The following is a 25105-nucleotide window of genomic DNA, read 5'->3' on the forward strand; positions in this document are numbered from 1 at the left end:
GACTGTAGGATTGGATTGTGCCTCATAAGATGATCTGAAAACTGATAAACAATGGGTTAAATAAAGGTTGTTTTATTAAACACTGGAGTGTATAAGTCCATAACTCTTACCTTTTTTTATTGTCTATAGAAAGAAGCATTTTTAAAGGCAAAGAAATACATACAGCTCCTTGTGGTGGCAGATCTCTCATTTGTAAGTGCGTGTTTTATGTATTATATAAAAAAGTTTTTTATGTGTTTTCATTTTTTATTATTTTGCTAAAATCTGTTTTTTTATTTCACTGGGAGCCGACACCCTGCAACATTCTGCACAGCAATTGATTGATATTCATTTATATCTGTCCATTATTGGCCCCACATCCCTAGACTGCAAAATAATGCAGATTATGCTAACAAAACTATAGCTTAAAGGAATAGTCTAGTCAAAATAAAACTTTCATGGCTCAGATAGAACATGCAATTTTAAGCAACTTTCTAATTTACTCCTATTATCAATTTTTCTTCGTTCTCTTGGTATCTTTATTTAAAAAAGCAAGAATGTAAGCATAGGAGCCAGCTCATTTTTGGTTCAGCACCTGGGTAGCACTTTCTGATTGGTGTTTAAATGTAGTCACCAATCAGCAAGCGCTACCCAGGTGCTGGCTCGGCTCCAAAGCTTACATTTAAATAAAGATACCAAGAGAACAAAGAAAAATTGATAATATTAGTAAATTAGAAAGTTGCTTAAAATTGCCTGCTCTATCTGAATTATGAAAGTTTAATTTTGACTAGGCTATTCCTTTAAATTATTTTAAAACATTTATTTTGTATGCAGATCTTTTGCAAAGCAATGTTTAATTTCTGATATATACTATGTATATCCCATAAGATACATAATTAATTTATATGTTAAAGAGCTGTTAAACAGTCTGTTTCATTGTTGTAATTAAAAAAGCACTAAGTAGTGTTTTATACGTAATAAAGATCATTGCAATATGTACTTTCATAATTTTAAATCGATTTTACCTTTTGTTTCTTCATTTTTTTTACACTACATTTGTACAGTTTCCATTACTTCCTGTCACAGCCCTAAAAAGGGGAGGAAGCCTCTGCAGGAAAGTTTATCTATCTAGATTTCATAAATCTTCTGTAGTGACATGAACTGGTTTACTATAAAGTGAATAGTCTAGATCTCTGTTTCTCACACCTGTTCTCAGACCTCCCTAACAGGGCAGATTTTGAGGATATCTGAACTGGAGCACAGATTAAATAATCAGCTGATTAGTAAACATGGTTATTTCCCTGCTCTCATCCTAGGTAATCCTGAAAATCTGGCCTGTTGGGGAGGGCTGTGGACAGGTTTGAAAACCAGTGGTCTCTAGATAACAGGGAGTCAGATTTGCTCATGTTTAGATGAGTCAGAATGTAACCTAAGTTGCCAATATTTTAGCTCTATGATCACTCTGAGGGCAGGGGCTACACTGAGAATTTCTAAGTGCTTATTTTGCAATACAACAAGTACGTTGTTTGCTGTTTTTTATGCAATCTGTTTCTTTTTATGTTTTATTTAACATATTGTATTTGTTTTTACAAAAATAACAGTGTAATATCCATCTAAACACAGTATTAGCACAGTGAACCATCACATAGGGTTAGGGTGGAAAGCACAGTTGCAACATTAAATTATAGGAATAAGAATAAAAATTAGCAAGTATATAATAACTATTTCATTTCTAGCTGTGATTAATTTAAAATTATGTTTATTTATTGGACCAAGATTTTATTGCTTTTTAAAGATTTTTTAATAATAATAATAATAATCAGGCATGCGTTGTAGATTTTATTAAATGACCATTAAAAACAGTAGCATTACATAGCATTACATAATCAATACATGTATAATAAAAAGACAATGCAATAGCACTTAGTTAGAAATTCAAATGAGAAGTAGGGGTAGATTTATAAAATGTCGGGTGGACATGATCCACTGTAGCGGATCATATCCGCCCGTCATCTCTAAATGCCAACAGAGTATGCTTGTGCAATGCCGCCCCCTGCACATTCACGGCCAATCGGGTGCTAGCAAGAGGTGTCAATCATCCCAATCGTATCTGATCGGGGTGATTGTTGTCCGCCACCTCAGAAGTAGAGAATGAGTTAAGGAGCAGAGGTCCTTTAGTGTCTATGTATAGTTTTTTTTTTACTTCCTTTTGTGTAACAATTCTTAAAAAGCTGCATTCACATTGGGTAAACAAATGAATACCTATGAGAAATTAACTTTTATATGGGTTTCTGAACTTGTAAGCAGCAAATGGAAAAGAAAGACATGGCATTTAACGCAATATTGCCTTATGTGCTTAAATTATGTATTTTACTTTTTTTTATAATATTAAATCTGACATTAAACCAAGAAAATTTTGTGTGGACTTATAACTTTTCTATATTCAAAAATGCAAATCTTTCAGCTGCATAAAAGGACCTTTATTTACATATATAACATAGGGTCCAAAATAGTTAGATAATGGTCTCAATATACTGAGCAGCGCAAGCTACTTTTTAGCGTTGCAGTGCTGCCTTGCCCATGTGAGCCTGCTTCCCACAATGTAAGAAGCAGCGGGCACCAGACCCTGCTTCTTACACTCTCCGCCACCTCTGCTGGGGGTGATTGACAGCCAGTTTGTAATGATCAAGCCAGTTTGTAATGATACTTCCGGGCAGCGGAGAGAGAAGGACCACTGCTCATTCGATGTGAAGCCGTGTAGACCGGTTCTCAAATTGGGGCCCAATGTTTTAGGAGTAACAGAGGTCCTTAATCATGATCAGAGGCATGATTAAGAGCATGGGTTAGGCCTCAGTTAATTCAGCAGACTTTGAGGAAAATGAGATCTGTCTCATGAAACAGTAATGTACGCATCTACATAAAAATTATATGAAGTGGTCTGTGTATTGTATCCCGCTAAAACTATCTACTATACTATATGTTTTTCTTTTTCATTTCAGTACAAGAAATACAGCCAAAATATTGAAAATGTCAAAAAGAGAATCTTTGAAATTATTAATTACGTTAACACGGTGAGTTTATAATCAAATCTAATCTGGTTTTTGGATATGACCAACTTTAAGAGTGATTTTTAAAATATCTATTGCTCTAGGCAGATTACGTAAAGTAAAAAAAAAAGAAAAAAAAAAAAAGAAGATAATAATAAAGTTAGGAGGGAGAAGTATAAAATGAGGTCTTAACCGTAACTACTGTACCCTTGATACTTTGATTTGAGGTCAACATTTTTGCCCTCCCAAATTTTATGGTGTAGAACTCCCCCTGTTGAATATTTCGATTTAGAAGACATTTCACAAGGTTTGTCTATGAGGAGACCTTATGAGAATTTGGTGAGACTACTTTACAGTGATGGATGAGGTTTGTAGTATAAGGCAATTCCATAGGTGCATTCTAATGCTTGACATTGTGCTTTTTCAGGCGTATAAAGCAATAAATACTTTTGTGGCCTTGATTGGAGTGGAAATATGGACTACTGCAGATCAGATTCAAGTGGTCAGCTCAGTTACGACAACTCTTGAAAATTTCTCTTCCTGGAGGAAAACAAATCTTCTTCCGAGAAAGCCACATGACAATGCCCAGCTGTTAACGTATAATTCTCTTTCTATTGGTGCTTATATTCTAGGTGGTGATTGGATAAAGTAGATGAAAAGACTGCATGTTTTTTTCTCATTGGTCTAAGTCTAGAGCAGTCTTATTATGCATGTGATGGGGATGGAATGCAATGTTGTAATCATATATCTTTCCATTCATTTGCATTATGTTCATTTTGTTTCTCAGGAATATGGATTTTGAGGGAACGACCGTTGGATATGCTTATATCGCCGCCTTGTGCAGTGATGATTATTCCGCCGGTGTAATCCAGGTGAGAATAGCAATAGATAATTCCTATATCAGAACTCCTAAATGTCCCAAATATTAAAAGGACACTCAGGTCAAATTACATTTTCATGATTCAGATACAGCATGTAATTTTAAACAACTTTCCAATTTACTTCCATTAAAAAAAAAAGTGCACAGTCTTTTATATTTACACATTTTGAGTCACTAGCTCCTACTGAGCATGTGCAAGAATACACAGACTATACGTGTATGCATTTGACATTGGCTGATTTCTATCACATGGTACATGGGGAGTGGAAATTTACATATCTTTAAAATTTGTTAGAAAAAAATCTACTACTCATTTGAAATTCAGAGTAAATTCTATTTTTTTGTCTTGCATTTGTTGATTATGCAAATCTACTCTGTTTACTGGTCCTTTAAATATTGTCAAGGTCTGGAAGGTCCACTAAATTGTCCTTCCCAAAACTTTATGTATAATCCTTTTTCTATAAATATCACAGTTTCCAAAGTGAAAACTCAACTCTGAACACAGCCACCTTGACTCTGGTCATGGTATGTCCAATCCACTCTTGGCATACTCAAACCCAGCCACAGAAATCATATTAATTTGCCTCCACTGGTTATGACTCTGCCCACAAAATATACATAACGCTACCCACAAGTTACCCTCAATTAGGGCCTGATGATCTAAAACTCTCCACTCTGGTGAGATTATCTACAAAGCCTCTTCAGTATTGTGAGGTCCCTCAAAGAGTTCTAGAAAGTCTAAAGAAATTTTAGCTTAAGAACTGTTGATCTACCTATGCAGTGTTCTCTATGTGAAAAGGAAACACATTAATAACAATATACTGCTCAATAAAGCCCTCAAACAGTTTGGGCCAGATTACGAGTGGAGCGCAAACGCTTGCATGCAAGCAATAAGGGGTTTATTACGGGTGTTTACACACGTCTGAGTTACCGCTGGTATTACAAGTTGAAAGCTAGAGCGCAATCGCGATTTACGCTAGATTGATTACAGCGTCTTCAGAGCTCTGGTTAACTGTTTCGCAAAACAAAAAAGTGTCACAAAACACATCAAAATACATTACAAAGTACACTTACACTCATATTAACACCATTTACTAAAACATTTTCTTTTACAAAGATATGACGAGTCCACGGATTTCATCCTTGTGGGATTTTTCCTCCTGCTGACAGGAAGTGGCAAAGAGCACCACAGCAGAGCTGTATATATAGCTCCTCCCTTCGGTCCCAACCCAGTCATTCTCTTTGCCTATGTTAGTACTAGGAAGAGGTAAAGTGAGGTGATAGTTGTATTTTCTTCAATCAAGAATTTTTTATTTTTAAATGGTGCCAGTGAGTACTTTTTTTTCTCAGGGGGAATTTGTCAAGTGAAAACAACTTAATTCCTGTCCTGATGTCAATGATCTTAGCTGATATTCCTAAGATCCATGTTGGTTCCCACGACTCAGCTTGAGGTAGTGTAAGAAAATCTTCAGTGTGGAGACTGATGCTTTGTTACAAGCAACATTAAGGTATGTGTAGTCTTTTGTTTCTGGGGAGACTTGATGTAACAGAGCAGACTGACATTTTCCCTATATGGGGAAGGGTAAGCGGTATACACTAATAAAAGGAAAATGGTGTGCCTGAAATCCCTTGTTTTATTTGTTAACATACAAATACCTATGGGCTTATTGGGGCTAGACGCTGGGAGTTGCGGTTGGCTTTTTGAGCAGTTTAATGGTTGCAGATGCAGTGCTTTTAGGCTGAATTTTGTGCACCGACATGTTTTAACGTTTTTTTGCTACGACCCATGCAGGCCTTAGTTAAATTTAGATAACACCCATGGTGGGAGGGGCTTCTTTTTGCGCGCTCAGATGCGCAGCAGTTTCCTGATCGTGTAGTAGCAGAGACCAGGGCTCTGGTCAGGCCTAAGCTGTATCGATACTACCGGAGGATAGCAAGTGTATTCCGGGGGCAGGTAGGCGCCACAGTAGAGCTGTGGCGTGGTGCAGAGGCAATTTTTTTGTTAATATATAAAAAAATGTTATAAAGTGCTTCTTTCATGCTTATGCAGGTGGATGCAATACTTTAAGGCATTTTGGGCACGTTAAAAGTAATATTATCTGTCCCCAACAACTTTTTGCACATTTCAGAAAAATAGTTGCGCTTTAAAATTTAAAGGCGCAGTACGTTTTTCTTTGATTTTACTCTTTACATACTATTTGTATTAGTGCTCAATATTATTAGCTGAAAACGACTATTGTTAATATTGCTAGTCTGTTCAACATGTCTGACTCTGAGGATGAAACTCCTTGCTCTATGTGTTTAAATGCTACTGTTGAACCCCCTCTAGTTTTGTGTTCTTCGTGCACTGAGAGGGCTGTACAATGCAAAGCACAAATCTTATGTAAAGAAGATGTGTCTAAGGATGATTCTCAGTCTGAGGAGAATCAGGGTATTCCACCAAATTCTTTAACGCCCACCCAAGCGACGCCGGGTTCCTCAACCGCATCTAATTCATTTACTCTGCAGGATATGGCTGCAGTTATGTCAAATACCCTTACAGAGGTTTTATCTAAACTGCCTGTGTTACAGGGCAAACGTAGCAGGTCAGAGGTCCATGAGAAAGCTATGACCTCTGATGCTTTAGTAGCTATTTCCAATGTACCCTCTCAGGGATCTGATTTGGGGGTCAGGGAACCTCTGTCTGAGGAGGAACTCTCCGATTCGGGAAGTGTGTTGCCTCAGAAAGATACGGACACAATGTCCTTTACATTTAAGCTTGAACACCTCCGTATATTTCTTCGGGAGATTTTAGCGACTCTGGATGACTGTGACTCTATTGTGATTCCGCCAGAGAAATTGTGTAATTGTGTAAGGTTCCTACTTACTCTGATGTTTTTCCGGTTCCTAAAAGAATTTCGGAAATTATTACATGGGAGTGGGAAAGACCGGGTATCCCGTTCTCACCTTCCCCTAATTTTAAGAAGTTGTATCCTATCCTTGATACCATTCGGGACTCTTGGCAAACAGTCCCTAAGGTAGAGGGAGCTATATCTACCCTGGCTAAGCGTACAACTATCCAAATAGAAGACAGTTGTGCTTTCAAAGACCCTATGGATAAGAAATTGGAGGGTCTCCTAAAGAAAATGTTTATTCAACAGGGTTTCCTCTTACAACCTACGGCCTGCATTGTACCAGTTACTACTGCAGCGGCTTTTTGGTTTGATGCATTAGAGGAGTCTCTCAAGACTAAGACTCCCTTAGAGGAGATCTTAGATAAAATTAAAGCTCTTAGGCTAGCTAATTCCTTTATTACAGATACCGCCTTTCAGATTGCCAAATTGGCGGCTAAAAATGCTGGGTTTGCCATTTTAGCGCGTAGAGCATTTTGGTTAAAATCTTGGTGTGCGGATGTGTCATCTAAGTCAAAGCTTTTGGCTATTCCTTTCAAGGGAAAAACCCTATTTGGGCCTGACCTGAAAGAAATCATTTCTGACATTACGGGAGGTAAGGGTCATCTCTTACCTCAGGATAGAACTTCTAAACTGAGGGGTAAACAGAATAATTTTCGTTCCTTTCGGAATTTTAAGGAAGTCCCCTCTTCTTTCGCCAAGCAAGAAGGGAATTTTGGTCAGACCAAGGCCGTCTGGAGACCCAACCAGGCTTGGAACAAAGGTAAACAACCCAAGAAGCCCGCTGCTGCTACCAAGACTGCATGAAGGGGCGGCCCCCGATCCGGGATCGGATCTAGTAGGGGGCAGGCTGTCTCTCTTTGCCCAGGCTTTGGTAAGAGATGTGCAGGATCCTTGGACACTGGAAATCGTGTCCCAAGGGTATCAGCTGGAATTAAAAAATTCTCTCCCAAGCGGGATGTTTCTTCTTTCACGATTGTCTGTAGACCGGATAAAGAGAGAGGCGTTCTTATGCTGTGTAAAAGACCTCTCTACTATGGGAGTAACTAGGTTGGGGCGCAGTCTGGAATTCCATGAAGGCTCAGGGTGTGTGGACTCAGCCGGAGTCTCTACTTCCAATCAATATTCTAGAGTTGAGAGCAATATTCATTCGCTTTCAGTCGGACAACCACGACTGTGGCTTACATCAATCATCAAGGGGGAACAAGGAGTCCCTTAGCGATGACAGAAGTATCGAGGATAATTCAGTGGGTGGAGGCTCACTCTTGTTATCTGTCAGCAATATACATCCCAGGAGTAGACAACTGGGAAGCGGACTTTTTAAGCAGACAGACGTTTTATCCGGGGAGTGGGAACTCCATCCGGAGATCTTTGCCACTCTGATTCTTAGATGGGGCACACCAGAATTGGATCTGATGGCGTCTCGTCAGAATGCCAAGCTCCTGAGATACGGATCCAGGTCGAGGGATCCTCAGGCCAAACTGATAGATGCCTTGGCAGTGCCTTGGATGTTCAACCTAACATATGTGTTTCCACCGTTTGCTCTCCTTCCCCGGGTGATTGCTCGAATCAAACAGGAGAGGGTTTCGGTAATTCTAATCGCGCCTGTGTGGCCTTGCAGGACTTGATATGCCGATCTAGTGGACATGTCCTCTCTACCACCATGGAGGCTTCCATTGAGGCAGGACCTGCTCATTCAGGGACCTTTTCAACATCCAAATCTAGTTTCTCTGCAACTCACTGCGTGGAGATTGAACGCTTGATTTTATCTAAGCGCGGGTTCTCTGACTCGGTCATTGATACTTTGATTCACTGTCACTAGAAAGATCTATCATAAGATATGGTGTAAATATCTTTATTGGTGTGAGTCCAATGGCTACTCATGGAGTAGAATTCCTAGAATTCTGTCTTTTCTCCAAGAGGGATAGGAGAACGGGTTATCAGCAAGTTCCTTAAAGGGACACATTTCTGCCTTGTCAATTTTATTACACAAACGTTTGGCAGATGTTCCAGATGTCCAATCATTTTGTCAGGCTCTGACCAGAATCAAGCCTGTGTTAAGACCAATTGCTCCACCCTAGAGTTTGAATTTAGTTCTTAATGTTCTTCAAGGGGTTCCGTTTGAACCCATGCATTCCCTAGATATTAAGTTATTATCTTGGAAAGTTTTGTTTTTGGTTGCTATTTCTTCTGCTCGTAGAGTTTCTGAGCTTTCAGCGTTACAATGGGACTCGCCTTATCTTATCTTTCATTCTGATAAGGTGGTTCTACGTACTAAACCTTGGTTCCTTCCTAAGGTTGTTTCAAATAAGAATATTAATCAGGAAATTGTGGTTCCTTCATTATGTCCTAATCCTTCTTCTAAGAAAGAGCGTCTGTTGCATAACTTCGACGTAGTCCGTGCCCTGAAGTTTTACTTGCAGGCGACTAAAGAATTTAGTTAATCTTTTTCTGCTGGACAGCAGCCTCCTGAAAGAATTATGGCTCATTCTACTAGGGCTGTGGCTTCCTCATGGGCATTTAAAAACGATGCTTCTGTTGAACAGATTTGCAAGGCTGCGACTTGGTCGTCTCTTCACACTTTTTCCAAATTTTCCAAATTTTATACTTTTGCTTCTTCTGAGGCTGGTTTTGGGAGAAAGGTTCTTTAAGCAGTGGTGCCTTCAGTTTAGGTTCCTATCTTGTCCCTTCCTTTCATCCGTGTCCTATAGCTTTGGTATTGGTATCCCACAAGTAAGGATGAAATCCGTGGACTCGTCATATCTTTGTAAAAGAAAAGGAAATTTATACTTACCTGATAAATTTATTTCTTTTATGACATGACGAGTCCACGGCCCACCCTGTCATTTTTAAGACAGGTATATATTTATTTTTTATTAAACTTTAGTCACCTCTGCACCTTTAGCTTTTCCTTTCTCTTCCTAACTTCGGTCGAATGACTGGGTTGGGAGGGAAGGGAGGAGCTATATATACAGCTCTGCTGTGGTGCTCTTTGCCACTTCCTGTCAGTAGGAGGATAAATCCCACAAGTAAGGATGAAATCCGTGGACTTGTCATATCGTAAAAGAAAGAAATTTATCAGGTAAGCATAAATTTCCTTTTTTAAAAAAAATATTGCACACAAAACTTATAAAGGCTCAAAGATATGAGATCTCAGACAAAGGGCTTTAACATAGATATACATACATATACATATCTAAATATATATACAGTGTATATATATATATATATATATATATATATATATATATATATATTTACATATGGATTTATATGTGTATTTATTTGTATTTACAGACATATATACACATATAATACAAAAGTGCACACATAACATATATATATAAGTTAATTGGAGCTATTTGCAGTTAAGTAGATGAAAACATACTTATGAAATATTCATAGGTTTTAACTATCTATTTACTGTAAATAATTCACATTCCAATTTTCTGTAAATAGCAGAATATGTTCTAAGTATTTCTAAATAGATATTCCTATAAATATCTGTATATATCTACACCTATATATACTCATATATATATATATATATATATATATATATATAGCTATAGATATATATTGTACCAAAATACCATCAAATATATGTAGAAATATTTATCAATAAATAGAACACATTCTGTTATGTGAAGAACATTGGAATGTGAAATATTCATACTTTCATGTAGGGTTAGCTCACACAAGAATATCCGTTCGGGTTTGAGAGCGAGTAGGGTGTTGTTTTTTTCCACTTTTTTTCTCCATTAACTTCTAGGGGTAATACATGAACACACACACAATATTCTAAGTTCAGCTTTTTGCGCTCATCGGGTTAGTGCATACCCGATGCACGCAAAAAGCTTACTTCTAGTGCAGTTAACGATCGAGTGTAACATTAATTAGCATTCCACTTGTAATCTGGCCCTTTGTGTGATGTCTACATTCCGGCAAATTTTTGATCATCACATGATGGTGTATGGAAAATGTTGGAAGGTATTATTGAGATATCGATACATAAATCTAGATGTATATATATATATATATATATATTTGTATTTTATGTATATATGCATGCATATACTGTGTGTGTGTTTGTGTGTGTATGTGTATTTGTGTATGCATGTGTGTGTATGTCTGTGTGTGTATGTGTGTGTGTGTGTATATGTGTATGTGTGTGTTTGTGTGTATATGTGTGTGTGTATATATGTGTGTTTGTATGCATGTGTGTGTGTATGTGTGTGTGTATATGTGTGTTTGTCTGTGTATGTGTGTGTATGTGTGTTTGTATGCATGTGTGTGTGTATATGTGTGTTTGTCTGTGTATGTGTGTGTGTGTATATGTGTGTTTGTATGCATGTGTGTGTGTATTTGTGTGTTTGTGTGTGTGTATATGTGTGTTTGTCTGTGTATGTGTGTGTGTATATGTGTGTTTGTATGCATGTGTGTGTGTATGTGTGTGTTTGTGTGTGTGTATATGTGTGTTTGTATGCATGTGTGTGTGTATGTATGTGTATGTGTGTGTATATGTGTGTGTTTGTGTGTGTGTATATGTGTGTTTGTCTGTGTATGTGTGTGTGTGTGGGATTGTGTAAGTAAGTATTACCAACAATGATTATCCCTACTTCAGAAAGATGACTAAATTACAGTTATTTTGTATTCTGTAAATCAAAGCCTTCTAACTTCAGTTCTTAATTTATTTTCTCACAAATTTTGCACATGAGCTGGGATGTGTGTGTGTATATGTGTGTGTATGTGTGTATACATGTGTGTTTATGTCTGTGTGTAAATATGTGTGTGTATACATGTGTGTTTGTGTATACATGTGTGTTTATGTCTGTGTGTGTATATGTCTTTGTGTGTGTATATGTGTGTATATGTGTGTGTGTATGTGTGTATACATGTGTGTGTATGTCTGTGTGTGTTAAATGTGTTTGTGTGTGTATACATGTGTGTGTATATGTCTGTGTGTGTATATGTGTGTTTGTGTGTGTGTATACATGTGTATATGTCTGTGTGTGTATATGTGTTTGTGTGTGTATATGTGTGTATATGTGTGTATACATGTATGTGTATGTTTGTGTGTGTATACATGTGTGTGTATGTCTGTGTGTGTATATGTGTGTTTGTGTGTGTGTATGTGTGTATACATGTGTATGTGTATGTGTGTGATTGTGTGTGTGTATATGTGTGTTTGCGTGTGTGTGTGTGTAAATGTGTGTTTGTGTATGTGTGTATGCATGTGTGTATATGTCTGTGTGTATGTGTGTATGCATGTGTGTTTGTGTGTGTATATGTGTGTTTGTATGCATGTGTGTGTGTGTATATGTGTGTATGTGTGTGTTTGTATGCATGTGTGTGTTTGTATGTGTGTGTATATGTGTGTTTGCATGCATGTGTGTGTATATGTGTGCTTGTGTGTGTGTATATGTGTGTTTGTGTGTGTATATGTGTGTTTGTATGCATGTGTGTGTGTATATGTGTGTGTGTATATGTGTGTTTGTATGCATGTGTGTGTGTATATGTGTGTTTGTGTGTGTATATGTGTGTTTGTATGCATGTGTGTTTGTATGCATGTGTGTGTGTGTGTGTTTGTATGTGTGTGTGTGTGTGTATATGTGTGTGTGTTTGTATGTGTGTGTTTGTATGTGTGTGTATGCATGTGTGTATGTGTGTGTGTGTTTGTATGTGTGTGTATGCATGTGTGTGTGTATGTGTGTGTGTGTGTGTATGCATGTGTATGTGTGTATGTGTGTGTGTGAATGTGTGTGTATGTGTGTGTGTATGTGTGTGTATGCATGTGTGTGTGTGTGTATGTGTGTGTATGCATGTGTGTATGCATGTGTGTGTGTATGCATGTGTGTGTGTATGTGTGTGTGTATGTGTGTGTATGCATGTGTGTGTGTATGTCTGTGTATGCATGTGTTTGTGTGTATGCATGTGTGTGTGTGTATGCATATGTGTGTATGTGTGTGTGTGTATGTGTGTGTGTGTGTGTACAGGGAGTGCAGAATTATTAGGCAAGTTGTATTTTTTATTATTAATTTTATTATTGAACAACAACCATGTTCTCAGTGAACCCAAAAATCTCATTAATATCAAAGCTGAATAGTTTTGGAAGTAGTTTTTAGTTTGTTTTTAGTTATAGCTATTTTAGGGGGATATCTGTGTGTGCAGGTGACTATTACTGTGCATAATTATTAGGCAACTTAACAAAAAACAAATATATACCCATTTCAATTATTTATTTTTACCAGTGAAACCAATATAACATCTCAACATTCACAAATATACATTTCTGACATTCAAAAACAAAACAAAAACAAATCAGTGACCAATATAGCCACCTTTCTTTGCAAGGACACTCAAAAGCCTGCCATCCATGGATTCTGTCAGTGTTTTGATCTGTTCACCATCAACATTGCGTGCAGCAGCAATCACAGCCTCCCAGACACTGTTCAGAGAGGTGTACTGTTTTCCCTCCTTGTAAATCTCACATTTGATGATGGACCACAGGTTCTCAATGTGGTTCAGATCAGGTGAACAAGGAGGCCATGTCAATAGATTTTCTTCTTTTATACCCTTTCTTGCCAGCCACGCTGTGGAGTACTTGGACGCGTGTGATGGAGCATTGTCCTGCATGAAAATCATGTTTTTCTTGAAGGATGCAGACTTCTTCCTGTACCACTGCTTGAAGAAGGTGTCTTCCAGAAACTGGCAGTAGGACTGGGAGTTGAGCTTGACTCCATCCTCAACCCGAAAAGGTCCCGCAAGCTCATATTTGATGATACCAGCCCAAACCAGTACTCCACCTTGCTGGCGTCTGAGTCAGACTGGAGCTCTCTGCCCTTTACCAATCCAGCCACGGGCCCATCCATCTGGCCCATCAAGACTCACTCTCATTTCATCAGTCCATAAAACCTTAGAAAAATCAGTCTTGAGATATTTCTTGGCCCAGTCTTGACGTTTCAGCTTTTGTGTCTTGTTCAGTGGTGGTTGTCTTTCAGCCTTTCTTACCTTGGCCATGTCTCTGAGTATTGCACACCTTGTGCTTTTGGGCACTCCAGTGATGTTGCAGCTCTGAAATATGGCCAAACTGGTGGCAAGTGGCATCTTGGCAGCTGCACGCTTGACTTTTCTCAGTTCATGGGCAGTTATTTTGCGCCTTGGTTTTTCCACACGCTTCTTGCGACCCTGTTGACTATTTTGAATGAAACGCTTGATTGTTCGATGATCACGCTTCAGAAGCTTTGCAATTTTAAGAGTGCTGCATCCCTCTGCAAGATATCTCACTATTTTTGACTTTTCTGAGCCTGTCAAGTCCTTCTTTTGACCCATTTTGCCAAAGGAAAGGAAGTTGCCTAATAATTATGCACACCTGATATAGGGTGTTGATGTCATTAGACCACACCCCTTCTCATTACAGAGATGCACATCACCTAATATGCTTAATTGGTAGTAGGCTTTCGAGCCTATACAGCTTGGAGTAAGACAACATGCATAAAGAGGATGATGTGGTCAAAATACTCATTTGCCTAATAATTCTGCACTCCCTGTATGTGTATGTGTGTATGTGTGTGTGTGTGTGCGTATGTGTGTATGTGTGTGTGTATGTGTGTGTATGCATGTGTGTATGTGTATATGTGTGTGTGAGTAAGTATTACCAACAATGATTATCCCTACTTTAGAAAGATGACTAAAATTACAGTTATTTTGTATTCTGTAAATCAAAGCCTTCTAACTTCAGTTCTTATTTTATTTTCTCATCTCTCTTCTCTTAGGATTCTGCTACTTCTGCTATGTTAGTTGCAATAACCTTTGCACATGAACTGGGACACAACCTGGGGATGGAACATGATACCAGCGATTGCACCTGCTCTGCTAGTACTTGCATCATGTCGGTCTCTGTCAGGTGAGCACAAGATCATCACGTGATCAATCATACAGTGTGATTATTTAGTCTTATTAAACAGTCTATTTATTAGGATCTAACTTTCCAAAGCACATGGGGAAGGTAGAACTGGTTATGCAAATTTACATCTTTTATTAAATGGACATTAAACACTATGGGGTAGATTTATTAAGCAGCGGATGCTGCTTCCTACCTCCTTTGATGAAGGTCCGGCAGAAACTGAAGTTAAAGGGACACTGAACCCAAATTTTTTATTTCATGATTCAGATAGAGCATGACATTTTAAGCAACTTTCTAATTTACTCCTATTATCCAATTTTCTTTATTATCTTTCGCCTAGATTTAGAGTTCTGCGTTAGCCGTCCAAACCAGCGTTAGGGGGTCCTAACGCTGGTTTTTACCGCCGGTATTTAGAGTCAGTCATGAAAGGGTCTAACGCTCACTTTCCAGCCGCGACTTTTCCATACCGCAGATCCCCCTACGCCAATTGCATATCCTATCTTTTCAATGGGATCTTTCTAACGCCGGTATTTAGAGTCTTGGCTAAAGTGAGCGTTAGAAATCTAACGACAAGACTACAGCCGCAGAGAAAAGCCAGGAGTTAAGAGCTTTCTGGGCTAACGCCAGTTCATAAAGCTCTTAACTACTGTGCTCTAAAGTACACTAACACCCATAAACTACCTATGTACCCCTAAACCGAGACCCCCCCCACATCGCCGCCACTCTATTAAATTTTTTTAACCCCTAATCTGCTGACCGCACACTGCCGCCACCTACATTATTCCTATGTACCCCTAATCTGCTGCCCCTAACATCGCCGACCCCTATATTATATTTATTAACCCCTAATCTGCCCCCCACCAACGTCACCGCTACCTACCTACAATTATTAACCCCTAATCTGCCGACCGGACCTCACCGATACTATAATAAAGTTATTAACCCCTAATCCGCCTCACTCCCGCCTCAAAAACCCTATAATAAATAGCATTAACCCCTAATCTGCCCTCCCTAACATCGCCGACACCTAACTTCAAGTATTAACCCTTAATCTGCCGACCGGACCTCGCCGCTACTCTAATAAATGTATTAACCCCTAAAGCTAAGTCTAACCCTAACCCTAACACCCCCCTAAATTAAATTTTATTTAAATCTAACTAAATAAAATCAATCTTATTAAATAAATTATTCCTATTTAAAGCTAAATACTTACCAGTAAAATAAACCCTAATATAGCTACAATATAAATAATAATTATATTGTAGCTATTTTAGGATTAATATTTATTTTACAGGCAACTTTTTATTTATTTTAACCAGGTACAATAGCTATTAAATAGTTAATAACTATTTAATAGCTACCTAGTTAAAATAATAACAAAATTACCTGTAAATTAAATCCTAACCTAAGTTACAATTAAACCTAACACTACACTATCAATAAATAAATTAAATAAACTATCTACAATTATCTACAATTATATCAACTAAACTAAATTACAAAAAAACAAACACTAAATTACACAAAACCCCCCCCACTAAATTACAAAAAATAAAAAAAGATTACAAGAATTTTAAACTAACTACACCTACTCTAAGCCCCCTAAAAAAATAACAAAGCCCCCCAAAATAAAAAAATGCCCTACCCTATTCTAAAATAAAAATGGTAAAGCTCTTTTACCTTACCAGCCCTTAAAAGGGCTGGTAAGGTAAAAGACCTAACACTAAGCCCCTGAAGATCTTCCTACCTTGTCTTCACCACGCCGGGTATCACCGATCCGTCCAGAAGAGGGTCCGAAGTCTTCCTCCTATCCAGCAAGAAGAGCTCCTCCAGAGGGTCCAAAGTGTTCATCATATCCGGGCAGAAGAGGACATCCGGACCGGCAGACATCTTCATCCAAGTGGCATCTTCTATCTTCTTCCATCCGGCGCGGAGCGGGACCATCTTCAAGCAGCCGACGGAGAGCCATCCTTCTTCACCGATGGACTAACGACGAATGAAGGTTCCTTTAAGGGACGTCATCCAAGATGGCGTCCCTCGAATTCCGATTGGCTGATAGGATTCTATCAGCCAATTGGAATTAAGGTAGGAAAAATCTGATTGGCTGATTGAATCAGCCAATCAGATTCAAGTTCAATTGGATTGGCTGATCCAATCAGCCAATCAGATTGAGCTCACATTCTATTGGCTGTTCCGATCAGCCAATAGAATACAAGCTCAATCTGATTGGCTGCCGGTCCGGATGTCCTCTTCTGCCCAGATAGGATGAAGACTTTGGACCCTCTGGAGGAGCTCTTCTTGGCAGATAGGAGGAAGACTTCGGACCCTCTTCTGGACGGATCGGTGATACCCGGCGTGGTGAAGACAAGGTAGGAAGATCTTCAGGGGCATAATCTTCAGGAGCAGAATTCTTTGGGGCATGCCCCGCAAAAGGCCATTTTAAGGGCTGGTAAGGTAAAAGAGCTTTACAATTTTTATTTTAGAATAGGGTAGGGCATTTTTTTATTTTGGGGGGCTTAGAGTAGGTGTAATTAGTTTAAAATTCTTGTAATCTTTTTTTATTTTTTGTAATTTAGTGTTTGTTTGTTTTTGTAATTTAGTGGGTTTTTTTGTTGGTAATTTAGTTTAGTTGATATAATTGTAGATAGTTTATTTAATTAATTTATTGATAGTGTAGTGTTAGGTTTAATTGTAACTTAGGTTAGGATTTATTTTACAGGTAATTTTGTAATTATTTTATCTAGGTAGCTATTAAATAGTTATTAACTATTTAATAGCTATTGTACCTGGTTAAAATAAATACAAAGTTGCCTGTAAAATAAATATTAATCCTAAAATAGCTACAATATAATTATTATTTATATTGTAGCTATATTAGGGTTTATTTTACAGGTAAATATTTAGCTTTAAATAGGATTAATTTATTTAATAAGATTGATTTTATTTCGTTAGATTAAAATTATATTTAATTTAGGGGGGTGTTAGGGTTAGGGTTAGACTTAGCTTTAGGGGTTAATACATTTATTAGAGTAGCGGTGAGGTCCGGTCGGCAGATTAGGGGTCAATAATTGTAGGTAGGTGGCGGCGACGTTGGGGGCGGCAGATTAGGGGTTAATAAATATAATATAGGGGTCGGCGGTGTTAGAGGCAGCAGATTAGGGGTACATAGGGATAACGTAGGTTGCGGCGGTGTCCGGAGCGGCAGATTAGGGGTTAATAGTGTAATGCAGGTGTCAGCGATAGCGGGGGCAGCAGATTAGGGGTTAATAAGTGTAAGGTTAGGGGTGTTTAGACTCGGGATTCATGTTAGGGTGTTAGGTGCAGACATAGGAAGTGTTTCCCCATAGGAAACAATGGGGCTGCGTTAGGAGCTGAACGCTGCTTTTTTGCAGGTGTTAGGTTTTTTTTTCAGCTCAAACTGCCCCATTGTTTCCTATGGGGGAATCGTGCACGAGCACGTTTTTGAAGCTGGCCGCATCCGTAAGCACCGCTGGTATTTAGAGTTGCAGTGGCAGCAAATTAGGCTCTACGCTCCCTTTTTGGAGCCTAACGCAGCCCTTCTGTGAACTCTAAATACCAGTGGTATTTAAAAGGTGTGGGGGAAAAAATACACGCGTAGCTAACGCACCCCTTTGGCCGCAGAACTCTAAATCTAGCCGTTTATATCTTTATTTGAAATGCAGGAATCTAAGTTTTAGATGACTGCTCATTTTTAGTGAACAACCTGGGTTGTCCTTGCTGATTGGTGGATACATTTATCCACTAATCAAAAAGTGCTGTCCAGAGAAAGTTGCTTAAAATTGCATGCTCTATCTGAATCACAGAAGATAAAATTTGGGTTCAGTGTCCCTTTAAGAAGCATAGGACCGCTTCTCCTTAACTTCTCCTCCACCTTTTAGGTGGCGGACTGAAATCATCCCGATCCAATGCGATTGGGATGATTGACGCCCCCTGTTTGTGGCTGATTGGCCGCCGGTGAGCAGGGGGCGGCATTGCACAAGCATTTCACCAGAAATATGAGGTGCTGTGGAGTTCTTGTTTGTTGGAGTTTGTTGGAGTTTCTAGGGATTAACAGTCCCCCGTTTTTTCCACGTGCACCTGAAATTCTACCTGGGTGCTGTACAGTTTTTTTGGATGCAATCACCAGAAAGCGAGGTCAAGCGGATATGATTTGCTCAACCTTTATTAAATTTACCCCCATCATTTAAATTACAAGTGGAGCAAAATTGATAGCTCAGTGTGCATTATCTTTTTGCTTGAACTTGCACAAAGAACAACCCACAATCTTGTATTACAGGTGGATGGTTAGGTTACATATTTCAACCAAAGCTGCTGTTAAGTGTGCATGTTATCCTTTTAATGGATAATGCAGGGATCACTGTTAGCGCGCTCGCTACGTTTGTATTACTAGCGGTGAGTTAAGTGTTGAGCTTTAGCACAATCCTAAATACAGCCGTAAAACTTTGTTTCATGGAAATAGGTGATATTCAATTTAGGAAACAGAGGTGCTATCTAGCACATCCTTTTAGTCAGTAATTTCTGACTTATATGTAAACGTAAAAAAATTCTATTATGCATATGCAGTGTTCTCTCCAGGGCCTATTTAGGGCCAGATTACAAGTGGTGCGCGAAGTTATTTTTTTTAACTTGCACGCTAACTGTATATTATAATTTGAAAGTAAAAAGTAATATCGTGTGCAAAAGCCCAACGTGCTAATTTCAAGACTTCAGATACCAAGACCATGCTTACATCTTCTCCTCTTTGACTTCTATGGAACACACTAAAAAAAACTAACACCACATCAACTGTGCTAAACCCGAAGTGTGATAGTGATACTTTACATTCCTATGTTCTTTACATTGAAGACATTTTTTTTTGCAATATATATATATATATATATATATAAAAAAACTATTATTTTTTGTAAAATATATATCTATACCTATATATCTATATGAATAAATACACACATAGATATATATTGTACATAAATATAAATAACATTTCCTTCTAAGTGAAGAACATAGGAATGTGAAATATTTCTATTACAAACACATGAAACCATATTAAAATGAATAAAAATGATATTGCATATTTCAAGATATTTGACTGGAAAGGGCTCAAATACGCCTATGGGGGATATTTATGAAGTCGTCAACCACAAATACGCTGGAATTCCGCAGCGTAATTGTTTCTAGCTTGATCCAACCTAGTTATCAAAGCCTACAGACAGGCAAAATTTGAAATCTGTGACGTAACATATGATCCGTCGCTCTCAATTCGACACAGATCGATGCTTACATCATTACAGATGTTCCGAATACACATTCGGCACTATTTGACACTTTTTCAAAGTTATTAAATAGTTAACAAGTATGCTCGCGGCTATTCCGGCCCAGCGTACCTGGTTTTCAATCCGCCACCCTGGAGGCCGCGGATGCCATAGGAATCGATAGGAATCTGAAAGCAGCGAAACCTTATGTTCAATGCTGCCAGAAATCCCATTGATTCATATGGTTAAAACCCATTACTTTTACACCTAACACCCTAACATAAGCCACAAGTCTTAACACCCCTAATCTGCCGCCCCAACATCGCTGCCACCTACATAATGTTATTAACCCCTATTTCACTGCTCCCCGACCCCGCCGCCACCTAAATAAATGTATTAACCCCTATCCCGTCGCTGCCGGACCCCACCGCCACCTAAATAAATGTATTAACCCCTATTCCGCCACTCCCGGACCCCGTCGCCACCTAAATAAATGTATTAACCCCTATCCCGCCGCTCCCGGACCCCACCGCTGGCCTCCCACATTACTACCACTAACTAAACCTATTAACCCCTAAACTGCCAGCCCCCTTACATCGCCATAAACTAAATTAAGCTATATACCCCTAAATCTAACAAGCAGCTAACTTTAAATTAAAATTACCACATCCCTATCTTAAAATAAATTTAAACTTACCTGTAGAATTAAAATAAACTATTTTTAAACTATTAATTAACATTAACATAACTAACTATTATACTACACTTAAATTAAACTACCAATTAAATTAACTAAATTACATATTAAAAAAAACCTAACCCTACTCAAATTATTTAAATCTACTATTAAACCTTATAAAAAAAATTACTAAATTAAAAAAAAAAAAAACGCTGTTACAAAAAATAAAAAACACTAAATTACGAAAAAAAACAAACCCCATTATCAAAAATAAAAAAGAATTACACCTAATCTAATAGCCCTATAAAAATAAAAAAAGCCCCCCAAAATAAAAAACCTAGCCTACACTAAACTACCAATGGCCTTTTAAAGGGCCTTTTGTGGGGCATTGCCCCAAAGAAATCAGCTCTTTTACCTGTAAAAAAAATACAAACACCCCCCAACAGTAAAACCCACCACCCCCACAACCAACCCCCCAAATAAAAACCCTATCTAAAATTACCTAAGCTCCCTATTGCCCTGAAAAGGGCATTTGTATGGGCATTTAGCTATTTTACTGCCCAGACCCTACTCTAAAAATAGGATGAGAGCTTAATCATATTGGCTGATTGGAACAGCCAATAGGATTTTAGCAGCTCTAATCCTATTGGCTGATTGGAACCTTTCAGCCCATAGGAATGCAAGGGACGCCATCTTGGATGACGTCACTTGCATTTAAGTTCTAGTTCACGGCGGTGACCGTATTGTAGAGGAGCTCCGTGCCGGATGTCTTCAGGATGGACCCGCTCCGCGCCGGATGGATGAAGATAGAAGATACCGTCTGGATGAAGATGGAAGAGGCCGCCCGAATGAAGACTTCTTGCCGTCCGGATAAAGACTTCTTGCCGGCAGGATGGATCCTTCAAGCGGGGGGTTAGTGTTAGATTTATTTAAGGGCTTTTTGGGTGGGTTTTATTTTTAGAGTAGGGTCTGGGCAGTAAAAGAGCTAAATGCCCTTTTAAGGGCAATGCACATACAAATGCCCCTGTCAGGGCAATGGGGAGCTTAGGTTATTTTAGATAGGGTTTTTATTTGTGGGGGTTGGTTGTAGGGGTGGTGGGTTTCACTGTTGGGTGGTGTTTCTATTTTTTTTTACAGGTAAAAGAGCTGATTTCTTTGGGGCAATGCCCCACAAAAGGCCCTTTTAAGGGCCATTGATAGTTTAGTGTAGGCTAGGGTTTTTCTTTTATTTTGGAGGGGGCTTTTTTATTTTGATAGGGCTATTAGATTAGATGTAATTGTTTTTTATTTTTGATAATGTGGGTTTTGTTTCTCGTAATTTGTAACTTAGGGTTTATTTTTTTTTGTAATTTAGTAATTTTTTATAAGGTTTAATAGTAGATTTAAATAATTTGAGTAGGGTTAAAGGTTTTTTAATATGTAATTTAGTTAATTTAATTGGTTTAATTTAAGTGTAGTATAATAGTTAGGGTAGGTTAATTAATAGTTTAAAAATAGTTTATTTTAATTCTACAGGTAAGTTTAAATTTATTTTAAGATAGGGATGTGGTAATTTTTATTTTAATTTAGGGGGTTGTTAGGTTTAGGGGTTAATAGCTTAATTTAGTTTATGGCCAGGTGGGGGGCTGCTGTCTAGGAATTAATAGGTTTAGTTAGTGGTAGTGATGTGGGAGGCCAGAGGTTTAGGGGTTAATACGTTTATTTAGTGGCGGCGGGGTCCGAGAGCGGTGGGATAGGGGTTAATACATTTATTTAGGTGGTGGCAGGGTCCGGTAGCGGCGGGATAGGGGTTAATACATTTATTTAGGTGGCGGCAGGGTCCAGGAGCGGCGGGATTGGGGTTAATACATTTATTTAGGTGGCGGCGGGGTCCGGGAGCGGCGGGATAGGGGTTAATACATTTATTTAGGTGGCGGCAGGGTCCGGGAGCGGCGGGATAGGGGTTAATACATTTATTTAGGTGGTGGCGGGGTCCAGGAGTAGTGGGATAGGGGTTAATACATTTATTTAGGTGGAGGCAGGGTCCGGGAGCGGCAGGATAGGGGTTAATAACTTTATTAAGGTGGCAGCGGGGTCCGGGAGCGGCGGGATAGGGGTTAAACATTTTAGTATAGTGGCAGTGTTTAGTGACAGGGTATAAATAAAGTTGGTAAAAATACGAATAGACACAAGATCGATGACTGCTATTTAACAAAAGGAAAGAAAAATGAAATGATGGCACTACTAGAGATTGTGTATTGGGGAAGGGCTTGTAATACTGCTCAATTAGCCTTATAAATTATAATATGAGCCCTTAGGTGCTGTGTATAAGCGAACACTTAAGTAATTACAACTAGATTGTTGTAAAGAAAGGGTACACAAATAGCACTCTATTCCCCTAGGTGTGTTATAACTGTGTGGAGAATTTACAACAGATTTAATTAAAATTACAACTTTAATAGATATATTTTAAAAATGGGTGCTTTAAAATCAACATGTGATACAAGACTGGCTTATATAAAGAGAGCCCTGGGGACGTCTCACCAGATTGGCGTGATATGATATAATGTCAGTGAATTGTAGTATTACTCAGGAGACCTTTTATTATTGGCTCCTACATTGTCATTATTAAATTACAAAGACAATTATTTTGGGTCTGAGCTATGTTGGATTGCAGTCGAATGGGTTACTTTTATCATATATGGGAATTAAATAATAACTGCATGAGAAACAAATCTTGTCTGTTATTCCAAATAAATACAAGTTAGTATTTATTAAACTATTCCCAATACAATATAGTGTATTGTAGCAGTCTTTTGTAATCTCAATATCTTATAGAAGCAATGGACCTTATCTATTGTTTCAAGCAACTGTAAGTTTATTATATATCAGTTTATTAAATTAAACTGTTAAACAAAACAGTGTAATATGTTATGATAGTCCGTGGACTGCAATGGATTTTATCACCTATAACTAAGTTGCTGTATATTCTTACACTATCACTTGAGACTTCAGATTGTTTGCTGCCAGCTTTGTAGTGATTTCGTCACATTACATTCAAAAAAGTTGCAACCCAAGTTGATGAAAGGATCAGAGATATATATTTATAGTACTAGTAACCAGTATAAAGGTAAAAAGTAGTGATACATCAACACTATATAAACGGAACCAGTGAGACTGTCAGTCACTGTCCGTTAGTTATGTTTATTGCTCAGCGTGTCAGCTCAGATATCAATTATTACCAGTCTAGATCTACATTGAAACCATTAATATTAAAGGGTCCCATATGCCCTTTTTCCCTAATATGTTTCGCCGGCAACTCCGGCTTTTTCAAATCCAATCTTTTTACATCCCAAGCAGACCTCCAGGCCAACCTCGGCTCAATTTCAGACCACAAAATCACTAAACCCGGAAAAAGTTCCAACAATCTCCTAGCATCCCTCTTCATTGCGATATAAACCCCAGATTGTTACCCCCAACATGAATTAACAATATATCATGAGGGTGGAACAAACGAGAATACTCTACCACTCTCACCAACAACTGGTCCCACCTCATGCCTCTCAAACCTAGCCATCGGATGCTGACCTCCCCATCTGTTCCCCACACTACTTAACTGCAGCCGCCTTCCTCACCCAGAATATGTATGAGTGGGCCATTAGCCAACAGTGAACCGGACCTGTGTAAACAAAAGGGGACAACAACCACCACATTAACAGCTAAACCAGGGCTGGTCTAATATATGTCATATAACGCTTAGAAAACCACCTTCCAATTCTCTTGACCCCCCCTATCCTAAAAGAGTGTGTCCCAAACTCCCTTGGCTCCAAGCCTATCATTCCAACACACTTCCTAAAAGCTGCCCTGAACTGAAATTGTGACAAGGACGTCCCTTCCATGTGAATGAACAAGGGACCCAGCCTCTGAGGCCTCACTTCTGTGTAATCTATAAACCCCTGAACAGGGCAACATGCCCCCCCCCATGGCCCTCAACGTTATCTGACAACCTCTCCCTGTCTGATCAGTTTTTGACTTTCTCAGCCAAATCGTCAGCGCATCTCCACACACTTACACGTCCGCCATGTGGATCCCACCCTTATCTCTTCTATTCTTCCCCACCAGCTCCGAAACTCTGAAAGCCCCAAAAAGGCAATCACAAAAACCAACCTAAACAGTTTCAACTCGAACTCTGAAGAACAAATATCCTGTAATTTCCTTACTATCCTCATTAGTACAGCAAAAACCACAGGTCTTCTGCTGTCTTGTGAATTCCTCCCTCTACATAAACTCCTCGCCGCCAACCTGACCATACAACGTTTGGACAGATCTTCTAGCCCCATGAGTTGAAACAGAAACGCCAATGCAGCTAGTCTCCTCTTGACCGTGGATTTCGAAACCCCTATTTGTTTCCATTCCTCCATCCAGTCCAGGATGGCCCTCACTCTGTCCTCTGCCGATTGGACCACACCCC

General features: G+C 38.7%; 1 protein-coding gene across 1 annotated transcript in view; it reads left to right on the forward strand.

The window, feature by feature from the left end:
* Positions 1-25105, forward strand: part of LOC128664630 (zinc metalloproteinase-disintegrin-like batroxstatin-2) — a 109865-nt gene that overhangs the window by 32832 nt on the left and 51928 nt on the right. Inside the window, exons 7-11 of the mRNA XM_053719445.1 lie at positions 130-192; positions 2979-3050; positions 3454-3623; positions 3814-3898; positions 14573-14703. Coding sequence (XP_053575420.1) covers positions 130-192; positions 2979-3050; positions 3454-3623; positions 3814-3898; positions 14573-14703 — 521 coding nt within the window. The remainder of the gene's footprint in view (positions 1-129; positions 193-2978; positions 3051-3453; positions 3624-3813; positions 3899-14572; positions 14704-25105) is intronic.

Source organism: Bombina bombina, chromosome 6, assembly GCF_027579735.1.
Source record: "Bombina bombina isolate aBomBom1 chromosome 6, aBomBom1.pri, whole genome shotgun sequence".
Lineage (NCBI taxonomy): Eukaryota > Metazoa > Chordata > Amphibia > Anura > Bombinatoridae > Bombina > Bombina bombina.